The sequence below is a fragment of the Strongylocentrotus purpuratus genome, unplaced genomic scaffold, assembly GCF_000002235.5.
Source record: "Strongylocentrotus purpuratus isolate Spur 01 unplaced genomic scaffold, Spur_5.0 spur5_scaffold_4, whole genome shotgun sequence".
NCBI lineage: Eukaryota > Metazoa > Echinodermata > Echinoidea > Camarodonta > Strongylocentrotidae > Strongylocentrotus > Strongylocentrotus purpuratus.
This window is the reverse complement of record NW_022145610.1, coordinates 14,076,844-14,099,857: the sequence shown is the minus strand read 5'-3', so window position 1 is coordinate 14,099,857 and position 23,014 is coordinate 14,076,844. Positions and strand designations below refer to the sequence as shown.

At 37.1% G+C, this 23,014-nt stretch overlaps 2 protein-coding genes and 1 long non-coding RNA gene across 3 annotated transcripts; 1 reads left to right on the top strand and 2 right to left on the bottom strand.

Moving 5' to 3' along the window:
* Positions 1-1,946: 1,946 nt before the first annotated feature.
* LOC584592 lies at positions 1,947-15,291 on the bottom strand. Its single transcript, XM_030997158.1, has 6 exons — positions 15,230-15,291; positions 8,271-8,305; positions 7,290-7,395; positions 4,889-5,010; positions 4,101-4,164; positions 1,947-1,957 (listed from the first exon to the last, which is right to left on the bottom strand). Exons 2-6 carry the CDS (start codon positions 8,271-8,273, stop codon positions 1,947-1,949), a joined length of 306 nt encoding a protein of 101 aa, XP_030853018.1. The 5' UTR covers positions 8,274-8,305; positions 15,230-15,291.
* LOC115929046 (predicted GPI-anchored protein 58) lies at positions 8,286-12,226 on the bottom strand. The gene is made up of 3 exons (XM_030997157.1): positions 11,929-12,226; positions 10,493-10,729; positions 8,286-8,305 (listed from the first exon to the last, which is right to left on the bottom strand). The coding sequence occupies exons 1-3, from the start codon at positions 12,224-12,226 to the stop codon at positions 8,286-8,288; spliced, it is 555 nt and encodes a 184-aa protein (XP_030853017.1).
* A 2,948-nt stretch (positions 15,292-18,239) lies between the features above and the next one.
* Positions 18,240-19,816, top strand: LOC105439914. Its single transcript, XR_004066452.1, has 3 exons — positions 18,240-18,325; positions 18,679-18,797; positions 19,419-19,816. It is a non-coding gene; the product is annotated as an uncharacterized LOC105439914 (long non-coding RNA).
* Positions 19,817-23,014: the final 3,198 nt, after the last annotated feature.

Sequence of the window (23,014 nt, the reverse complement as noted above, 5' to 3'; positions counted from 1 at the left end):
TTAAAATACACAATCAATCTGAAAACCCTCTCCCTTCCTTTCCTTCTCTCTATTAAACTCCTTGGACTTATCCCTGTAAATTTCAGCCATTGATTTGACATCTTTGACCTTTGATCCACTTACAAAAAGCATCAAGTTTGTAGTTCATATCTCAAGTGGTTCATGATATATTACAATGAAGAGAAAGCAGGACGGACGAACAACCGAAACATAATGCCTCTGGCACCACCTTTGGTGGGCGGAGGCATGAAACATTATGAAATTTGGAAAGTTGTAATCACTTTATGTATGGGAACTTCAAATTGGCTGAATCGGCAATGTCACTGGGATGCAGTGCCTGACAAATTTTCTATTTGTTCTGATTCTGACAAACACAAAGACTAAATTGTAAATTTCTTTCAAAATGTCAGACTAGGGAGTGTCTCTTTTTTTTAGAGGACCTATTAGGATTTCAAATATGCACTATCTTCAATTAAGTAGGACCTCAAGGGAAAAATGCAATTGAAAGAAAAGTAGAAATTAATGAAACCAAATATTTATTGTATTTTAACCAATACCATGTATCTCATTTCAAAAGGTTTCACACACAGTAATTAAAGGAATCTTCTGAAAGACATAACTTAAAGGTAAAGACCAGTTTGGTCATGCGATGGCATTGTGAAAGAAACGTTGTGGAATCGATCAGAAAAGGTTGATCATCTAGCATTTAAGTATTGGTGTGTACTGCAAGATTCTGGAATCATGAAAATGATAAGAAATTTGGCCCAGTCTTTGTAAAGTTACGAGCACTGTACACATAAAGATGTATATGGGACGATATGCACGACACATGCCTTTATTTCTCACAGACCATGTAGATAAACTAATTTACCAAATATATCAATTGGTAGGCGGTTTCACGGCAAAATTGTTATCATCATGTATTAGTCAAAACATATTCTTTCACATGATTGGTAATAATTCTAAACCGTCGCGAACTCAAAGGAAAAAAACTTGGTATTGACGAAGATCTGACAAAGGCAAATGCTGCCCTCTTACGAAAAACAAAAGACTGTGCGAAGGTTCTGTCTGCCTGGACGTCAGACGGTAGGGTCATTGCCCTACTCCCTGCGTCTGGGGGAAAGACTATGAAAAAACTCATCACCTGTGAAGAGGACTTGGACTTAATTTGACATATTTTTTAATACTAAACATTAACTCCATACCTTCATGCTCCAGTTTTTTTAGGTAATGGATATTCTGATATTCGAATTAATATAATATACACGAGTAATGATGATATTGATGCATTCCAGGACTACTCTGCTCTTATTTACAGTTTCAGTTTATTGGAATCTTATCTCTCTTTTTTAATATTGTAAATTGTTTTTGTAAATTTCTAATGCCAATATGTATACTGTAATATGTTTTATGATGATTTCTTTCTTACGTTGCTCTACTATTTCCACTATTCTATGTGTAAAAAGTGTGTTTACTCGACACCATGACGGAATCTCGTGATGTCTAATCTCGGATGATCTCGGATGATCCCCATGATACATGTAATAAACATTTCTCCAAATATCTTTCAAATCCTTGTTCTTCTTCAATATTTTTTCAACCGATTGTTGAAAGTGAAATTATATCCATTGTTGACAAATTTAAAAATGATACTTCTTCTGGTTTCGACCACATAGATGTAAAAGTAGTTAAGAAAGTAATACCATTTATTTGTAAACCATTGAGTCAAATTTTTAACATGTCAATGTCGACAGGTCTTGTTCCAGATAATCTCAAAGTAGCTAAAGTTATACCAGTTTTTAAATCGGGGTCAAAAGAATGTATGTCGAATTATAGACCAATTTCTGTACTTACTGTTTTCTCAAAAATAATCGAAAAATGTGTTTTCAGTAGAATTTCCAATTTTTTATCTTCCAACAACTTATTAAATAGCACTCAATATGGATTTAGAGAGGGTCTGTCAACATCATTAGCAATTACAAAATTCACTCAAGATATTACAAATTCCATTGAAATTAAAAAAACAACAGTCGGTGTATTTTTAGATATGTCAAAAGCATTTGATACAATAGACCATAATATTTTAATGCACAAATTATATCATATTGGCATACGAGGTGTTCCCCATAAATGGATTGAAAATTATCTTAGCAATAGAAAACAATATGTTACAATTAATTCTACAGACTCAAATATGCTCAATGTTGTTTGCGGGGTTCCACAGGGTTCTATCCTCGGTCCATTATTATTTCTAATTTACATAAATGATATTCAGTGTTCATCAAATGTCCTAAGTTTTATACAGTTTGCCGACGATACAAGTATTTTTTTTACCCATAAAGATATTCCCCTTATTAATACCACGTTTAATAAAGAATTACAAAATGTATATCAGTGGTTAAAATGTAATAAGTTAATTATAAATATGTCTAAAACTAACTATATGGTTTTTAGCAATATGAATTATAATATTGATGATATAAGAATCCATATGAACAAATCCCAACTATTACATACAAATCATACCAAATTTTTAGGTGTTCATATAGATGAATCCATGTCTTGGAAATATCATTTAGGAGATGTTTGTTCTAAAATTTCTCAAGTTGTTGGTATCCTATATCGCCTGCGCAATTTATTACCCGAAAAAATTCTTCTTACTATTTACAATACCCTTTTCCTACCCCACATATCATACTGTAATATAAATTGGGGTGGCTGTCCTAAGTCATATTCTGATAGAGTCTTTAAACTACAAAAAAAAGCCATTCGCCTGATATCAAAATCCTCGTATAACTCTCATTCTGCTCCGCTATTTCATAAGCTCAATGTATTAAGCCTATCCGATATTTGTCAGCTACAAACTGGTATGTTCATGTATAAATGTAAAAATCGCTTATTCCCTCGTTATATTACTGATCTATTTCCTATAAATGCAAGTATTCACTCTTATCAAACTCGGTCTTCTAATGATTTTCATTTCCCCAAAATACGTACATCCTATGCAAAATCTACTTTATTTTTTACCGGCCCAAAACTGTGGAGTTCTTTACCAAATGAAATAAAAAACTCAGTGTCACTCCAATCTTTCAAACGCAAACTAAAAAAACACTTGATAAATTCATACCGTAATCAACTACAACGTTAGTAGAGCTTCTTAACCCGTCCTTTCTTTCTTTATATACAAATTTACTTTGCTTTTTTTTTTTGTTTAACGCAATTATTCAATTGTTATTTAATGTATTAAGATTATATTTAATTGATCATGATGGGTGCCAACGCACTTAAGACTATTTTCCTGTCTTCCAGTTGGCTCCCTCCGCAATAATAACATGTTCTATATCATTACACTTTAATCAATCACTTATGCTCTTTGTCAATGTTACTGTAAATGTTCACATTTTGTTTTGGTATTTGTTGTTGTTATTGTATATACATGTATATATCTGTTATATGTAATGTACATCTTTGTACTTTTATTATTGTGGAAAATAAATGAACTGAACTGAAAAAAAATAAGAGCTTCCATTTCATTTTTTGAAATTGGGGCGTTTCCAATACTGGTGTAAAACAAAACATGTCACGAGAGAGATAATTATACAACGCCAACTCCTTGAGCCCAAGAGACAAGACTGGGGGAATCACCTCTCCCCCCCCCCCCACTCCGGGGTCAGAGAGACAGCATTCGTGTTCCCCAAATCTCTGGTAAAGGGGTACTTTACACACGACAAAGTCTATCCGTAATACACACAAATCTGATCCATATTGACTTTACACACCGGAGATAGGGGGGGGGGGGTGCTTTCAAAAGGAGTGGACATGCATATGCGTCACCTAAATAACACTGAGTGGGGGGGGGGAGGGGAGATCTATGATTCACTATTCTTGAGTGTTCTCACGAGACCCACAAGCTCCCTGAAAAGTCCCACTTTTTCTCTCTTGACCTCAAGAAGTTCCCTCTCCACGAGCAGCCCCTCTCTCTCTCTCTATCTAAAATTTCAACCATACAAGCGCTCGTGGAAGGTGCATTGATACTGCTACGATTGGTAATATAGTAGTACTACTAGTACTAGTAGCAATACTACCAATACTTCTTGTACTTGTACTACTAGCAGCCATGCCCTGGAACATGGATTCAGCCACTTCATCTTCATTACTGGAGCTCTGTTTTAGAAGTAGATTTGAGAACAAAAGAAGAATAAAAGAAATCATACCTAAATGTCAATGAATTACACATAAGTTTGGTGCTAATTAGGGGGAAAAACAACCATGTTAATTTGGGGAAACAAAAGAGTTCAGTGACCATGATAGAATGCTAAAGAATGTGAATACAAAATTTGAAATGAATCAAAATAGAAAAAGGGCCCTAGGAAGCAATCGCAAGCCGTACATGCAAAACAATTGGGATTGGGGGGGGGGGTCAAGAAGAAGAAGAACTAATAAAAATGCAAATTAGTACAAGGCATTGATCGCTTGTAGGCGACAATGAAACAATGGCGTATTGGTAATGTCTCTGTGATATATGAATCACATATTTATATCTCATTTATAACAGGATACAATATTTAATGAAATAATAAATTTCCAACACTTAGACTGAGCTTGATTTTTACATTTTACAAAAGGACCTGCAGTAACTTTATAACAGGATACAATATTTAATGAAATAATAAATTTCCAACACTTAGACTGAGCTTGATTTTTACATTTTACAAAAGGACCTGCAGTAACTTTATAACAGGATACAATATTTAATGAAATAATAAATTTCCAACACTTAGACTGAGCTTGATTTTTACATTTTACAAAAGGACCTGCAGTAACATGCTTTCCATAAGGTGTTTAGGTTTCATATTCTAGGATGGATTAATTGTAGGAGCAGAATTACCGCTGTTAACTGGCTGAATCCAGCTTCCACTTCTTGGCCCATGATGCCTGATTGTGCCTCGGGTGCCTGTGCTTCCAGCACTACCTCAAAGATGGGATGATTAGTCGGTGCCTGCCCTTCACCTGTGTGAAGAACAATAAATAGAAGGACTTGGTTTCATGTTTTTGGTCATAACAATCTTCCTTTTTTTAATTAATATTGTAACTCACCAGATGGATTATAAAACTAGAAATAGCATATGAGGAATTATAGTGATAAATGCATTGACCGATCTTGGTAATTTTCACTGTATGATTCTACTTTGTAAAAGTTTACCGGTATATCAATGCATACTACAAATAAAATTACAAAATATTTTTTTTTTTTTTTTTTTTAAATAACCCCCTCAAAGAAAGATTGGAAACTGAAGTATTATTTCAATGCACAGTTAAACAAGAGCAGTGACTTTTGCAACCTTTTCACTTGACCTTGATTTTGATCTACTGCACATTTTTGATCTACTGATTCCATGACTGAAAAATCATAACAACAGGGGTCTCATTTAAAGTGACTCAGTAACATTGCCTCAGATTCTGAAGCGAATTCCTGGAGTTAGGTCATGCTGCAATCATAATTATAAACATTTAGGTCAGTCAGGAATCCCATGACTTTTACAAGCCGATCGCCTGTCTGCATGATTATGATTGGAAATCGGAATCAAATTTTGTGTTTTCCTAATGGTTTTTATAACACTACAGTCTATTAGGGAAAATGAGTATGGTATTAACTGGTCACTCAAAGATTTTTACCTTTTTGAGGCACTTCATGATCAGTTTGAAGCGCAATTTTTTTTAGGGCTTCAATATTACACCATATCACAGATACTAATAACATGAAGAGTCATGCATCTCAGATTTAACATTGTTAAACAAAGCCTTTAAACAAGGGAAACGCTCTCGGTGGTCTCGCCTGCATTACGCAATTCGATATGATAAAAAATTGAGGTTGGAACATTATTCATACTGTAGGCAGGGTGGCCCCATTAGCAGGCCCCAAAAAATGAAATCCTCTAAATATAATCACATTTTGAAGTGAATATTGACTAAGAATCATCAGAAGAATTATTTACTATTAAATGTACCACGATCGATAACTTGAATGAAATATGAACAAATTAATTTAAAAAACTATTAATTCTCATATTAAGTTGTGAAAATATAATCCAAGTCTACTGACCTTTGACCTAGTGACCTGGAATTTGTGTCATATGATTTGTGATACTTGATAACCCTTGGGTACAAGTTTCATGGAATTTGAAAAATCAATTTTGAAAATATGCTAAAAAATTCAAAATCTTGATGTTGATGCCACAACAAAGTCTAAGTTTATTGACCTAAAATGACCTTTGACCTTAACTTAGTGACCTGAAATACTACTCACATGATTGGGGATACTTGATAACCCTATAGTCCAAGTTTCATTGACTAAGAACTTATACTTTCAAAATTATATCAAAAATTAAAAAACTTAACCTTAGGTTAAGTTTTAGATGTTGACGCCGCCGCCGTCGCCTCCGCCGTCACCGGAAAAGCGGCGCCTATGTCTCGCCTTTTTGCTACGCAGGCGAGACAAAAAACTAGATGGAACTTTGACTGCGCGCAATCGAAAATGATGCCTCCGTCATAGAGCAATTTTACAAACCAAAACAGAAGTAATTTTTCAAATTCAAGTTTGATTGTAATCCATTGACAGGTTCTCAGAATATTGTGATTACAAGCTATTTCTGATATGACCCTTTGATCTATGACCTCATGACCCCAACATCTACTCAGTTCATTGGCTCTGCAAGAAACAAACATATCTTGAGTTTCATGGTAATCTGTCTTATCTGTTGTAATGATAATGTGATCACAAGCTATTTTTGCATACATAATGAGCTCTGTGACCTTTCACCTATGACCTCGTGACCCCCAAATCTAATCAATTAATTGGCTCTGCAAGATACATACATGACCTACTGTAAGTAGGGCAGGAATCCATCAATCAGTTCTTGAGATAACGCGATCACAAGCTATTTTTGCATACATAATGAGCCATGTGACCTTTGACCTTTGACCTCGTGACCCCAAAATCTAATCAATTCATTGGCTCTGCAATTTATATACATAACCAATGTTTGGCAAGAATCCATCAGTCGGTTCTTGAGATAACGGGATCCCGGGAACGGGACGTACGGTACGGACAGACGGACGGACAACCCGAAGACATAGTGCCTCCGGATACTTCGTAACGGAGGCATAAAAAAGGATACACTTTCTTAATAATACTAAATATAGTGAATTATTATGCCACTATGATAGACATAATCCATCATAATTTAGTTTCCAAACTTTCTTTGAGGGATTTAGTTTACAGTACATACCTTCACTAAGCAATGTCCAGCCCTTCTGAATAGTTTTTTCTCGATTGTCCTTCACAAAACTACATAGAACTTTGTTCTCGTCATGAGTCCAATTTGGTTTCCTTCCCTAAAAACAAGATTTAAAATGAAATAATATTAATTTAAACAGTGAGTGTAATGTACACAATGTACAGTACTACTAATGCATGCCATTTCCTGTTATTATCATTTCAATGAAACAATATGTTACATTACATATATATGCAATTTTTGTCACAACAGATTTGAGGTTGAAACACCACAAAATCCAATAACTTCTTGTATTGGTACGGTGCTGCAAAATTGATTAACAATTTAGGATTTTAAGGAATCACTTGTCAACCTTTTTATATACACAATCTTGATGAGGGGAAATCAAATGTCACGATTGTTTTGTGGTCAGACAACTGTCTTTGTCTGATCATCCTTATATATGTATTTGAAGTTATAACAAAACAGGTAATTTTTTGGTTAAATTGTCATTGTAACATTGTTTCTGATTGATCTCGTTAAAAATAAAATCTAATTTGTTGGCAGAGAAGCCAGTGACCCAATTCAAAAACACTTTTGTACTGCCTATTTGTTTATGTACACATAGAGGAACATTGAAAATAATGTGACTATAAAACATATTCACTCCTAATATTTCTTTGATAATAAAATTGTTCCATTCTTAGGAATAAAATCATGAACTCAATGTTAATGCAATGTAAAAATTTAGTAAGCCAATAGGGCTCATCTTTTTACCATCGGCAATCCCCCCCCCCCCCCCAAATTCGACAAATAGCTGTCGGTACCTTATCAAAGGCCTTCATGAAGTCTATTTAGACACAACATCAATCAGCCGCCACATTCCAAAATGCTTTTCTATTCATCTATTTAAAGAATAAAGGAACTGTAAAATGTGTCATTTTTATTATTGTCCAAATAAATCTTTGGATGCTGCAAACACAATCTACTAACCATTTTTGAAGCTATTCACACGCACCACTGCAAGACTGAAAAGTGGAGAGGTGAAAAGAAAACAACATGAAAAAAAAAACCCAGAAAACTTAAGATATGAACACTATGAGCATTATATTATTTACACCAAACATATGCACATACAAACATGTACTGGAAACTAAAATGATTACAAAGCCTGACGTATATAGTCCATCAAACACAATAAAACTAAGCCTGTGACTCTGCTGATATAGCTATTGGCTACCAAAGAGGGCTCAAATATAGAAGAAAAAAAATTTGTAATATTCCTTGTTTTATCCAACATCCATTGCAAGAATAATGAAGAGATAAAGGACCTTGGACAAAGTTATGGGTTAATTTCAGATGTATTTCCTGATAGTTTACATAATTTACATGTCCTTTTTTTGTAATTAAAGATTATGATTATAAATCCTGTAAAGGTTCCAGCATTTATTCTTTTCAAGGCAATGGTACTGGTAGAGTTATTGATCTTCTGTTGTTTTACTTCGGCACTGTGCCCCATAGAATACACTGCTATCCAAGTCAGCTCAGAAACGGAGATTCATGTTTCCATCCGTATTAGGACAATTACCAGCGGGACAATTACCAGCGGGGCAATTACCCTTAAGAAAATTACCCCCTCCCCCCCCCCCCCAGGACAATTATCCCCAACCCCTGAAAACTACTCCTTGGACATAGAATATACTGCTATCCAAGTCACCTCAGAGTCAGAGACTGAGATTCATGTTTTCATCCGTATCAGGACAATTACCTCCTGGATAATCACCCCAAGAAAAACTATACCCCCCCCCCCCCCTCCTAGAAAAATTACACCCCTAAAGACTATGACCCCCAGGACAATTACCCCTCCCACAAGGACAACCACCCGAGGAATATAACCCACCCCCACTCAAAAATCCCCCCTGTACATTAAAGGGGAAGTCTACCATGATAATAAGTTGGTTTAATAAAAAAGTTTTTTTTTTTTTTTTTTGGGGGGGGGGTAATTACTTGGGGGGGGGGGGAGTAATTGTGTTGGGGGTTATTATGTTCTGTCAATGTTCAAGGTTGATGTTCAGCCAAATAAAGATGACAAATAAAGACGTATTCGTAACTTTAAAACTACATGGTGGTAGCATGGACTTTATTCGATGAAGGCATCGATGGAAACTGCGCGCGGTACATTGGGCAATGCGTATACATAAAATGACAAGTCAAGACATGAATAGTCTTAATTTCAGACGTCATACATAACATTCCTCCCCCTTTTAGTGAATTACATGGGTACATCAAAATGAAATACATGTATCAAACTGGCATGCAGACTAGGGCAGGACTATATAACAATATGGTCTTATTTTCTCAAAAAATGTTTGTATAGAGATGTGACACTGGCAAGATAGGAATGTACTCACACAACTTGATTCTATTAAAAAAATCCTATTCCATGTATAACATAAACTAGCAACATTGCTTGTATGCATGTAAATACAACAACACAAAATGTTCACTGTTATAACAACCTATTTTTACTGATCTAAGTTTTACTTGAAGGTTGTTTGACACCCAAGGAACAACACTTTTCCTCCGTGAAAATAGTCAACATATGCATTATTTGATGCATTACTCTATGCAGTACTTTATGCATTACTTTATGCATGAAAACTTTACATGGCAAGAAAATAAAACAAAATCCTTGTACTTTGATACAAAACTGATTGGATCCAAACTTTATCAACTAACTTATCTCCTGGCATAATAAAGAACAGACCAAAATAAGTGACATTTTCTCCATGAAAATCGTGTAGTATTTTTGATAAAATGTGGAACAATTTACACTGTTACTTTTAAAACATCAACACTTGTGATGAATGCACCAAATTAGCTTTCATCGCTAAAGAAAATAAATGTTTACCTTTTAATCATTGCCTTATAATTATGTAACACATATAAACAACATCTGTTGAACTTTTGCAGACTTATGCAATACAAGATTAAAAATGTTTAACCCCATAACAAATAGAGTTTGATCTACAATAGTTTCACTTGGCATAAATATAATTATCTTGCAAAATAGTTCTTTACTGCTTTGCATTGGCTTTTAGTATGTCCAATTTCCTGGCATTGATAGCATTGCTCTTTCTGAAACGGACAGGATTGATGAACATGTCTTGTCGATCCACAACGCCAACACCTTAACTTCTGGTCAGTCCACTGACCTGTGGGCTTTTCCTTCTCAGTAAGCTTGGAATTCCACTTGCTTGAAGACCTTTCTTTCATCTGCGTGGTTCTTAACTGGTGAACCTCTTTGTCTTCACTACCATTGTCACTGGAGTGCAATTGTTCAACATCTCTATTAGCTATCTCCATGGCCATGGCTACTTTCAACGCTTTATCAAATGTAAGCTCTGATTCACTAAGAAGCTTTCTTTGTGTAGCTTTGTCCTTACAACCAACTACAAGGCGATCTCGAAGCATGCTATTCAATTCTTTAAACTTGCATCCTTCACTCAACTGGCGTAAACGAGCAACAAATTGCGGGATTGTTTCACGTGATTCTTGAACACAAGTATAAAACTTATACCTTTGGACTATTTCAGTTGGTTGGGGGGCAAAATGTTCAGACAGGGTATCCTTACATACTTGGTAAGTTTTATCAATTGGTTTGTTGGGCTGCAACAATGCACGTAATGTGGCATAGGATTTACTTCCTAATCCTGATAAGAATATACCCTTCTTCTTTGCATCTGCTGTAATATCATTAGCTATAAACCATGACTCAAGAACCTCAATCCAATCTTCAAATTTATACCCTGAGTCCAACTGAGGGACATTACCAAACATTTGTGCTGCCATGTTTATGTAAGGCGCATTAAACTTGTAATGAACAACTTTATACCATAACAAATACTTGCATAAATATTTGACTTGAAATACCAATACCAAACAACAACAACATTTGGGCTCTTTCCACTTCCACACATGTATCTAACACATACACATTTCTTTGACAAGCAATTTACAACTGAAGAACAAAATTCTTGACTTAGACCTGGACTAGACTGCAAAGACTAGACGTAATTATTGTCTGATTGTTAATAGGTTCTACTGTTATTTACACTGTAAAAACCCGAGACTAATGTCTAACTCTAAACTTGTAGACCTACTTAGATCCACATCTTCACACTTGAATTACACTTCAACTTGTAATGGTACTAGTCCTGGTCTGGGACTGGTCCTTACACTCAGTTACAAAACAGATTCATCATAACAATCGACAATATTATCAAATGAGTTCTAAATGTTTATTTGCTTGCATCAACATCACCATCACTTCATGATGAGTGGTCTGGCTTTCACTTGGGTGGGTTGCTACTAGTCCGAAACTATGAACTGAGTCAACTGACACTGTCACTGAACTGGATCCTGGTCCTAAATTGAAGGCAATCACGAAGTAACAACTTCCTGTATTTCAATTTTAAGGCTAAAACAAAACACTTCCTCCTCTAGTCTACGCTGCAGTAGATCTAGATACAGGAACCTGGATTCTGAAACAATGTATGCCGGGCGGGGCTGGCTGGGCGGGGCTGGCTGGGCTGGGCTGGCTGGGCTGGGCTGGCTGGGCTGGGCTGGCTGGCGGGCTGGGCTGGCTGGCTGGCGGGCTGGCTGGCTGGCCATGGGCTGGGCTGAATTGGCTTGCTGGCTGGCTGGGCAGGGCTGGGCTGGCTGGGCTGGGCTGGCTGGCTGGCTTGGCTGGCTGGCTTGGCTGGCTGGCTGGGCGGGGCTGGCTGGGCTGGGCTGGGCTGGGCTGGCTGGGCTGGCTGGCGGGCTGGGCTGGCTGGGCTGGCTGGCGGGCTGGGCTGGCTGGCTGGCGGGCTGGCTGGCTGACCATGGGCTGGGCCTTGAACTTGGTTGGAGCTTTCATGGGCTTGGCTACTGCCACTGAGTTGCATGGCCTACTGTAGTACTACTGCAGCACTGCCACTGGTTGATCGTCAAGTTGAAAGTTAGGCTGGGGGCATCCATTCACCATTCATCCAACTGCGGCTAATAAAGTTAAACTGATGAGGCAACATCAGCAAAACAAATACTCGCTCACCTACGATCAACGGCTGGATCTCCTGGCTAAAGAGTTTTTCATCCAAATTAGGCAAACTCAGCTCCATTAGTTCGGTTCATTTGCTGAATACATGCTGATGCACAATTCTCCATAGCTGTACGTGCTGTACGGCAAAGCGTTCATAAAAAACTGCACGTGTACAGGCATAATTCTAAACCATGTCGGGTCTCTGCTGGAGAAACTTTTTTCAAGTCTTTATTTCAGCAAACTGCGGCAAACCAAACTAATCATCTCGACCTCGTCGCCAATATTATGTTCTGTCAATGTTCAAGGTTGATGTTCAGCCAAATAAAGATGACAAATAAAGACGTATTCGTAACTTTAAAACTACATGGTGGTAGCATGGACTTTATTCGATGAAGGCATCGATGGAAACTGCGCGCGGTACATTGGGCAATGCGTATACATAAAATGACAAGTCAAGACATGAATAGTCTTAATTTCAGACGTCATACATAACAGGGGTAATTTTCCTAGAACCGTTTCCATAAAGCTTTTCATCATTATACTATAGACCCTTGCTCTGAATATAGTCATCTAGACTAAAGACAATCTAACTTCTAAGATCTATCATGTATTATATTGACACTTGAAAGTTGGAAGTACCATCGACTGAAAATCTAAATTTTTACTCTAGGCCTAGATCTAACTTAGTCTAATTGAAGAAGAGAAATCTAGATCTTAACAGACTAGCAAGTCATAGCTAAGTAAATGATATATGATCAATTTGAAAATCATGTTTAACTAGATGGAATTTTGACTGCGCGCAGTCGAAAATGATGCCTCCGCCAAAGAGCAATTTAAACAAGTTTGGAGTTTAAATCTCTAGTGGTTCTTGAGATATCATGATAACAATCTCAATGTATGGAATTTCATAAGTTGACCTCTGTGACCCTTGACCTTTGACCTACGTGCTCCAAAATCTAATCAGATTGTCTTCCTATGGTGATACACACTATCATTAAGTTTGAAGTTTAAATCTCCAGTGGTTCTTGAGATATTATGATAACAATCTCAATGTATGGAATTTCATAAGTTGACCTCTGTGACCCTTGACCTTTGACCTACGTGCTCCAAAATCTACTCAGATCGTCTTCCTATGGTGATACATACTATCCTTAAGTTTGAAGTTTTTACATCTCCAGTGGTTCTTGAGATATCATGATAACAATCTCAATGTATGGAATTTCATAAGTTGACCTCTATGACCCTTGACCTTTGACCTACGTGCTCCAAAATGTAATCAGATTGTTTTCCTATAGTGATACACACTATCACTAAGTTTGAAGTTTAAATCTCCAGTGGTTCTTGAGATATCATGATAACAATCTCAATGTATGGAATTTCATAAGTTGACCTCTATGACACTTGACCTTTGACATACGTGCTCCAAAATCTAATCAGATCGTCTTCCTATGGTGATACATACTATCCTTAAGTTTGAAGTTTAAATCTCAAATGGTTCTTGAGATATCGCGCTAACAAACTCAATACAAGGAATTTCATAAGTTGACCTCTGTGACCTGTGACCTTTGACCTACGTACTCCAAAATCTAATCAGATCGTCTTCCTATGGTGATAAATACTATTCCCGAGTCTTAAGTTTAAATCTTAAATGGTTCTTGAGATATTGTGATAACGGTCAAACGGGACGGACGTACGGACGGACGGACGGACGGACGGACGGACGGACGGACGGACGTACGGACGGACGGACGTACGGACGGACAACCCGAAAACATGATGCCTCCGGCACCACCTTCGGTGGCGGAGGCATAAAAATAGTGAGTATTTCGTAAGTTTGAACTTAATTTGTCTTTGCCTTTGGTTACTTTTCTCGCCTATAGCTAGCTTTCAGCTTGCAGTGAAAGAGCTTGCAGTGAAAGTGTGTCCATTTTTCTTTCTCCCCCCCCCCCCCATCTCTCAAGCTCTCAGGCTCTCTCTCCCTCTCCATTTCTATATATCCCACGTTATGTCACTCTTATATCGCCCCCTTTTGTATATATATACAGTCTCTTCTCTCCACCCTTTTTCATTACTTAGTTTAGCCATATGTTTATAATCATATGGTTATAGTAATAGTTAATAGTTATTTGCTTCTAGTACTTTAGCGGCTTTGGCGACCATTTCTAATTGTATTAATCTATTATATAGACCTAACCAGGCATGTTTTTTTTATGTTTTTTTGTCTATCTAGATCTAGACCGTCTATATATCTGTTTTGTTTTGAGGGACCTGACCTCTACAAGCTAAGCTTAAAGTAGGTCTCTTCGTCTCTTGATCCTCATAAGTGTTCCTTTTATATACTATACATGTTATAAATTTGTTAAATCGTTTTACATTCATGTTGGAAGAAAGACAAAATAACTTTGAACTTGAACTTGAACATAAAATTAAAATTAAAATTAAGACAAAAGTGCAGCAAACACCAAAAGTAGTTAACAAGGTTCGTCGTATGTTGAAATAGTTTATTACGTGCATCATGTGTGGTTTTGTTTACTTGTATAATTAGCACTCCGCGGGAAGACAAGATACAGGCATAGACTCTACAGTGATTTTTAATAATACACCAAGTGTACCGCATAACATTTCTCCGCTCGGCCTCGGTCGAGAGCCTGGCAGTACCTCCGCTCTCTGGCAACATGTCTGCGATCGCCAATACATATTTACGTATTTCTTTAAAACAGAAGAAGAAAAGTACAGTTCGCTTTCTAATTTCAAATTCAGTAAATGGTAGGCCTATGCAAACATCACATTTTCACTGATAATATACACATCATATTACATCATACAATCATACAAAATATAGTCAAATTTAAGAAGGTGGACTACTTACTTCGCCACAGATAGTTCACAACAAACGTCGTAGATTTTCGTGACGGGCCGCGGGCGGCGGCCGGCGACGCCGGACTTACTAGCTAGCTGATACGCTATTAAAGTAAGGCTAGGCTAGCTGCGCAGACGACAACTTCATATCGATATCGGCATCGCATGCTGGATCGACAGTGATTTACCCTCCTCGATCGGTGAATCATAAATAAAATCACATGAGTGGTCAGTTGGTGTCAGTCATAGGCTGCACTCCAGGGGGAGGAGGGGGGGGGGGGCAATGGGAGAAAATCGCCCCCACATTTTTCAAGTTCCCGAAAAATGCCCCTTTTACATAGGAACTTGCCTCCTTAACTTTGCAGAAGTGCCCCTATTAATTTGTAAAAGTGCCCCTTCCCCTTTTCAACTCTGATAAGTGCCCTTTTATTTTGATACACGCCCCTTTTCCTTTCGACAAGATCACAATTTCCTTTTCAATAAGTGTTCATTTTCCATTCTCATAAGTGTCCTTTTTTAATCTAAGTGCCCCTTTTCACTTTTGATATTAGCCCCTTCACCTCTGACCATTTGGCTTTTCAACTCGGATAGGCGCACTTTATTATTTCGCATGTGCCCCTTTTCCTTTCTAATAAGTGCCCCCATTTAAAAAAAAATGAGCCCCTTTTCCTTCTCAGTCATAATTGCCCCTTTTCATCTCTGGTAAATAAACCTTTTCAGGTACGATAAGTTTCTCCTCTTCACTTCAAATAAGTGCCCCCTTCATCTCCGATAAATGCCCCTTTTCTTTCAACTAATGCACATTTTCCTTCATTTATTATAACTGTCCCTTTTTCATTCTCATAAGGGCCCCTTTGCATACTGGTCATTGCCCCTTTTCAGGTGCTATAAATGCCCCTTTTCACATCTGATAATTTCCCTTTAACAAAGATACATGCCCCTTTGCACTTGTAATAAGGGACCTATCCCAGAACCAATCCCTTTTTTAATAGATTCCCTTTTCACCTTACATAAATGCCGCTATCAAAATCTGATAGGGCCTCTTTTCCGTCGACAAATGCCCATTTCCTATTCTCATAAGTGCATTTTTCATCCCTGGTGAGTGCCTCTTTTTGAAGGTGTAACGGGAGTGCCCCAATTTCACCCCCTAATTACTCTTTGTACTTTGACACGCGCTCCTTTTGATAAAGATTGATTGATTTTTATTCGACAAGCTTCCAACATACAACAATATACAATAATAACAGATCAAAAATAAGTCAGCTTGAACAGGATAACCCACGAAAGCTCGAGAGCTTATTTCCAGTGGGGTCCCTATTTCCAGTGGTAGAAGTAGTAGCAGGTCAAACATTTTGAAAAGTAGACATTTTAGTCATGTTGTTCTTTGAACAAATGGGAAGGTTGTACATGACTTCATTACAGTACCATTGCCGATTCAGCCAATATGAAGTGCCCATACTTAATTACAGTGATTACAAGTTTCAAAAATTATAACTTTCTCATTCTTTGTCCGATTCGTTAAGATTTAACCAGTCTGCTTCTCTGATTTTTATGCTTTCTTTTATGGTCGTTTGCTATTGAGATTGGATTTCCCCTTAAAAGATATGAGTCAATGCCCTTCTGGCTCCATACAGACAATTATAAAACCGTCATCTTTACTCTGAAAACACGCCCTTGTATTTCCAGGGGCCTGTCTCACTAAACAGTACTTAGTGTAACAGGACTTAGTGTCGCTGCGACGCGTCATACACTAAGACGGGTCTTACTGACGTCCTGTTGGTTTCTCAGTTTCACTAAACCGTTCTTTACTAAGTCCTGTGTGCGGCGCATCTTCAACAATGAAACGTCTGGATTTTGATTCTACGAAGCCGAATTTCGTGACCTTCGACCTTGTGTGAAGATAAAAGTATTTTTCCCCCTTAAGTTTTCGTCTGCATCGTCTGGGGCGAAAAAGTGAAAGAAGGCTGAATTTTGTCACTTTAAGTGATTGTTTAACATTATTTCGACTACTGTTGGATACAAATCGGGAAGGTAGGTTATTAAACTTTTTCTTAAGACAACATAGAAGTAAAATATTGAAAGCGAAATGTATGCAGTGGAAGTTTGTGATGGAAGTCATGAAGTTGTATTTGATACCTCGACGAATCGCAGCTGATTAATTGGCAGTGAACCGTGCGTGTGGTGGCGGTAGCGAGCCCGCTGTCAGTCTAGTCTGGGATCGCGGATTACATCAAGCTATTCTCTCATGCACGACCAAACTAAATTCTAGGCCTAGACCTAACCAGTTTTAGGCCTACTACTAGTAGTACTACTACTAGTACTTGAGTCCTAGACTAGTATACTAGATCTAGACCTAGTCTAGACTAGATCTAGTCTAGATAGAGATCTACTTTGTGAAATGTAACTGCTATAAAAAAGAAATTATTTCAGACACTAGACTCTAGATTTCTATAGATTCTAGACCTATTCGCTAGATCTAGACCTAGTCTACATCTAGGCCTAACTAAGCCTTGCTCTGGAACTAATTACTGGTAAAGCTTAGTCATAAGTTAGGCCTATTCATAGTTGCCACGTAGTCTAGTTACATTCAAGCTTTCAGTTTCACATGTCTAGATTCTAGTCTAGGCCTAGATCTAGATTTTATAGATCTAGACTCTAGCCTAGATCTAGAGTCTATTCAATTTCAAGATTAGGCCTAGATCTAGAAAGAAGGTCTTGATCTAGATCTAGAACAGAAGGTCTAGATCTGGACTATTCCATTTACCTTTTGGGACAAATAAACAAAAAACATGTTTCATGTCTGAGTTTTGGAAAAAATGGCAGTGATCAACTGACCCAAGTTTTATTCAGCTTAGGCTAGACTAACTGTTAGACCTCTAGACAGGTAAACATAGTTGGTAGTCAAAAGACAAGCAGGCAATAACATGATGTTATAATTGATGGGCCAATTCATAAAACATAAAACAGACTAGGCCTAGATGATAGATCTAGGCTAGACCTAGATCTAGACCTAATAACTAGCTTTTGTGGTTTGTGGCTACTAGAAACATGAAATGTTTGGAACTGGAGGAAAGGGGGGCAGCAAAGAAGAAAAGGTGAAAGAAAGGTATGCATGGATGTGACAGAGAAATTCACCAAAAGAAGGAAGATTAAATGGGGGGTGGGGGGGGGGGGGGGAGGGTTCATCTGGCGAGGTTAAGGCCAATAAGGGTTAGGGTTAGGGGGAAAAAAAACAGTCTTGAAATCGCTGGGTATGGTAGTTTGTTGAAAAATGGAAAACCTGACACTTAACTTTGCCACCACTACTGCAAAATCCAAGGCTACAATATTCAGGTATTTAAAACAAAGTACAGTTATCCAGTTAAAGCTTTAATCGTAACACGGCAACCTATGTAGACCCTTAGTGCAACCAATCCTAAATATATAATCTGTCTATTTCCACATTATTTCCATGCATAGATCCTGGAAAAGAGCAACACATTCAGAGCAGCTGGTGGCCAAGAGAGGGAATGGCATACATTACGAAAGAAATGGCGAGACATGGCTTCGAAACAAAGCGTATAAAGCCCCAAGGACAGGTGAGTGTAATGCTTAATAGGCGAGATTTGAGTTAGTTGAAACAGTTTTACAGATCAGTGAAGGTTTGCAAAAAATAGGACAATAAATAAGAAAGGGATGGATTTTTATTTGTTTAAATACTTCAAATCTGTGAGTTAAATGGGCAATGCGGTCTCTAAATATAATGTCATGCAGCCCCTCACATTTTATGATTTTCATGATATTGAAAGATTCATAACTTATTTTTTTCTCAAACTTTCATCAAATTCTTTATCTAATTTGTCTGATTATATTAAAACCAATTTAATATTACAGGGACTTCTTCAGTATTGGACGTGTCATCAATGACATATTTAGGGTACTTGCATCATTACAACATTTTTTAGGAAAAGTGATATATTTTCAACTCTTGCTGTAATGTGCCCAAAAATATTGAAAAAGTGTTAACAAATTTGTGTTTCAAGCCGGGTCATGATCGCTTAGACTGATTTTTTTGCTGGTACTATACTTGTATTTGGAAGGCTAAAAATGAAAAATTTGACTCATTACAATCACAGTTTCCAAATTCATATTCATTGATATAGCAATTGCAAAATCTTGTTTTTGTGAATTAACTTTTATTGTTGTTTATTTGTGAACAGGATTCAGAGGCTACGGACCTGAGCTTGTCTAATGAAAATGTTCCAGGCCCCAGTGATCGTCAGCCTCAGCCTCAGCTTTGGTCTACTCAGTCTGAGCAGTGGCGTGAAATTTTAACACAAAGACGTACCTGCACAGATCAGGCAATTAGAAATTCAGGAGGAGCTGCTGAGAATACAACTGGCCAAATTAATAGTTAAACAGAAGCAAGTACATATAAGCAAATCAATTTTAGAAGAGCTAAGGAGTATCCACAATAGGCCTACCCTAGCAAATAAACCCACAGCCATAGATTTCCTTAATTCAACTCAACAAGGGGGCTATTTATCATGTTTTTCCATAATTTTATTCAAAGTTTTGAGGTGAATTTTGCTACCTCCCAAATTAAGTATATTCAGCAGCTCCTTAAATAAATCCCCTCTAAAGTGTTGGGAGACCAAAATTCACAAAAAATGTCATGGCAAAGTTTCACTTAAATTGTCTAATGATGTGAAAGAGGATGTCATTTAACAGACACTTCTGTAATGATTTTCATAATAAACATGATAAATATGATTGAAGAGACAAATTTAGGTTTTCTGTTGTATGCAGTAAACCTCAATTTGGTATTCTGTCATCAATATCTGTCTTCAAACACATTTCTTCTGAAAACTCTTGCAGAAATGTGTGTTAAAACTTAAATGATATCTTCTTTTCACTCATGCAATTTAGGGGAAATTTTGCCATAATAAGTTTTGTGGGGCTCCCAACACTTCAGAGAACCTTTACTGTCTTATTATATGATATATACAGGTCTCTGTGTCATATATATCAAGTCATGTGTTTTAAGACTAAAAAATTACAACATCCAAAGGTACACCAAAATTCGGTTCAATTTTGTTCGGTCACGTGCTGATCAAAACACGGACATTAATTATAAATTAATAACTATGATTTGTGAATAGGAAACTTAACTGCGGACCCATTTGAAAAAAAAATGTCTTTCATTTGTTCTTTCAAGTGAAGAATAAGGGGGGTGGGAGGTGCGTCTATTACAAACAATACAGTATTTCCGTAAATCAACTGAGTCACACCATTTAACATAATTTGTTACTGTGCACCCTTCTGTAAATTGTTAAAGATATTTTGTGATGACACCGAAAGACTAGTTAATAACAGAAAAACTTTGACCTTCAATGGGTAGACAGGTGAGAGCATTTTAATCTATCCACATGTTAAGCTAACATTTGTGATGCATCATACAACTCCTTTATTATGTAATTTAGGTTGTTTGATTTTACCCAGTTTTTACTCTTATCGATCAAGAAGAATATTATCTGCTACAGTTATGGTAGAAATGGATTTTTTTTTTTTTTTTTTATCAGAATAATAAATACTACTGCTGCTTTACAGAAAATCCATAGCAAAAGTTGTCTTTTCTTTGCTATTTTTTAGTGTAATAAAGTTAAATTACTGGCCTTTAACAAATTTAATTTTTCTGTCACATTATGTACAACTTGTGTGTACCCGTATGAATATATCCTGTTGTAGAAAAAAGTTGTTAAATAAATGGTGACAATTGATTCGATGAGATAATTCAGATATCAGTCAATTTTACAACATAGTCATTCTGAAAAAGTAAAATACATGACAAGTGAAGAAATGCTTTGATTACATTGCATTGATTTGGAGAAAAGGAGGGGGGAAAAGAGAGAAAAGGGAAGAGAGAAAAAAGAGGGAGAAAAAAAGGGAGGGGAAAAGGAAGAGAGGAGAGAAAAGGGGGAAAAGGAGAATAATGAGAAGGGAAAAGAAAGAAAGGGGGATGATATTAAAGGAAGTTTTTTTTTTACCGGGAAAGGGGGGGGGAGGCACGCAATTTTGCAATGTGCATAATATGGGATCCCTCTTGCCAGGCGTGTAGCCCCCCCCCCCCCCCCCAACAACAACAAAAAAGCACAAGAAGAACCAACAACAAAAGAGAATGGGGAAAAAAGGGGGAATAGAGAATTTCTGTGAGTTAAAGAAGAAAGGAAAAAAATGAAAGAGAATTAAACAACGGTAAAAGAGAGGTGCGAGAGCATGAGACAGTGCATTTAAAAAAAAAATAATAATGGGATAACAACCAGGGACGTCGCTAAAGTGGGGGTGCGAGACCACCCCCCCCCCCCCCCCCCCCTGTCAGGATATTATCGGTAAAATTGCGCTACTGTCGGGAAAATGAGAAAAGGGGGAGAGAAAAATGAGAGGGAAAGGGACAGAAAAGAGAGTAAGAGAAGAGAAGGAAGAAAGAAAGAAAAAAAAAGAAAAAGAGGAAAGAAAGGAAAAGAAAGAAAAGAAAAAAAAGGAGAAAAGGAAAGAGAAAAAAAAAAAGAAGAGAAAAGGGAAACAAAAGAAACGGGGGTGAAAGAGAGGAGAGAGAGACAGGGATAAGAGTCGGGTGCAGTAGGAGAGAGAGGGAATTGTTGGGTGAAGTCACCACATCGAGGGGGTAAGAAAGACACGCAAATTATGTTGCTGTGTCGGTATTCTTGCTCGATCCTCGTGTGCTATATCAATGCAGAAGTTTGAAGCCGGTGAGATGTATTATGTCGGTCGGCTAGCAAAAAAATTCCCCTACGGACTGTGACTTTTTATCGGAGAAAGAAACATTTTTGAAAATTTAGACAATGATTAAGAATCCGACGAATCGTCTTCTTTCTCAAATACTTTAATGAAACGTCAAAGCCATCAATATTTGAAGATCGGCCATCATCGAGATCGAATTAGAACAACTTTCAAATTTGACGCGAAATTTATCACATGACATTACACTAAGAACTGTTCCTACGTCTCGTCTCGACGAGACGTAGGCTACGACCTGTATGCAACTTAGTTAAAGGGGTACTAAGTACGGTACGCGTCTTAGTGGGCTTTGTGAAACTCCCGCTAAGATGCATCTTACACTAAGTCCTATAACGGGACTTAAGGCCGCTTAAGACGCATCTTAGTGCTTAGTGAGACAGGCCCCAGGTATTTGTTTACTTGAGGAGAATGGGGATGCTTACTTTGATTGACTTTTGGCTTACAAACAATGTCTAAAGAACACACAACGATGATAATAATAATAGTAATAACAACACAAAAACAATACCAAAAGCAACAATAATAATAATAATATAATAATAATAATAATAATAATAATAATAATAATAATAATAATTATATGAGATTTATAAGGCGCCAATTCCACTTAATCAAATGCTCAAATACTGAAATTGATTTATTTTTCAATCTTGAGATACAGTTCTAGCCAAACTTGTGATAAAAAAAAAAATCTTGCACTATAATGATAAACATGTCATCGTTGTGTCTTTGTATTCCTACAGTATCCAAAGAGCATGAGTGAGGAGGGGGTATTTAGTTTACACAGACACCTAACCAAAAGTGGAGTTAAGGTATCTTGTAAAACACTCAAAAGGTAAATGTTGGATACCTGCTTGTTAAAAGTATTCCGGTGCCAAGTGTCTCTACTGCTTCTTCTTCCACTATTCCTAATACAACTACCTTTAGTACTTCTACTTCTACTACTTCTACTACTTCTTCTACTTCTTCTGCTACTACTTTTACAGCTACTTCTTTG

What these genes read in the sequence shown, in the direction of transcription:
- LOC584592 (XM_030997158.1), bottom strand. An exon ending in CTGGACATTGCTTAGTGAAG is followed by an intron (nt 5,011 to 7,289) that starts GTATGTACTGTA and finishes TTCTTCACACAG; the next exon opens with GTGAAGGGCAGGCACCGACT. An exon ending in GATTCAGCCAGTTAACAGCG is followed by an intron (nt 4,165 to 4,888) that starts GTAATTCTGCTC and finishes CTTCTAAAACAG; the next exon opens with AGCTCCAGTAATGAAGATGA.
- LOC115929046 (XM_030997157.1), bottom strand. Translation starts at nt 12,226, where the DNA reads ATGCAACTCAGTGGCAGTAGCCAAGCCCATGAAAGCTCCAACCAAGTT. An exon ending in GCCAGCCAGCCAGCCCGCCA is followed by an intron (nt 10,730 to 11,928) that starts GCCAGCCAGCCC and finishes ATCGCCTTGTAG; the next exon opens with TTGGTTGTAAGGACAAAGCT. An exon ending in TGAGAAGGAAAAGCCCACAG is followed by an intron (nt 8,306 to 10,492) that starts GTCAGTGGACTG and finishes TCCACTTTTCAG; the next exon opens with TCTTGCAGTGGTGCGTGTGA.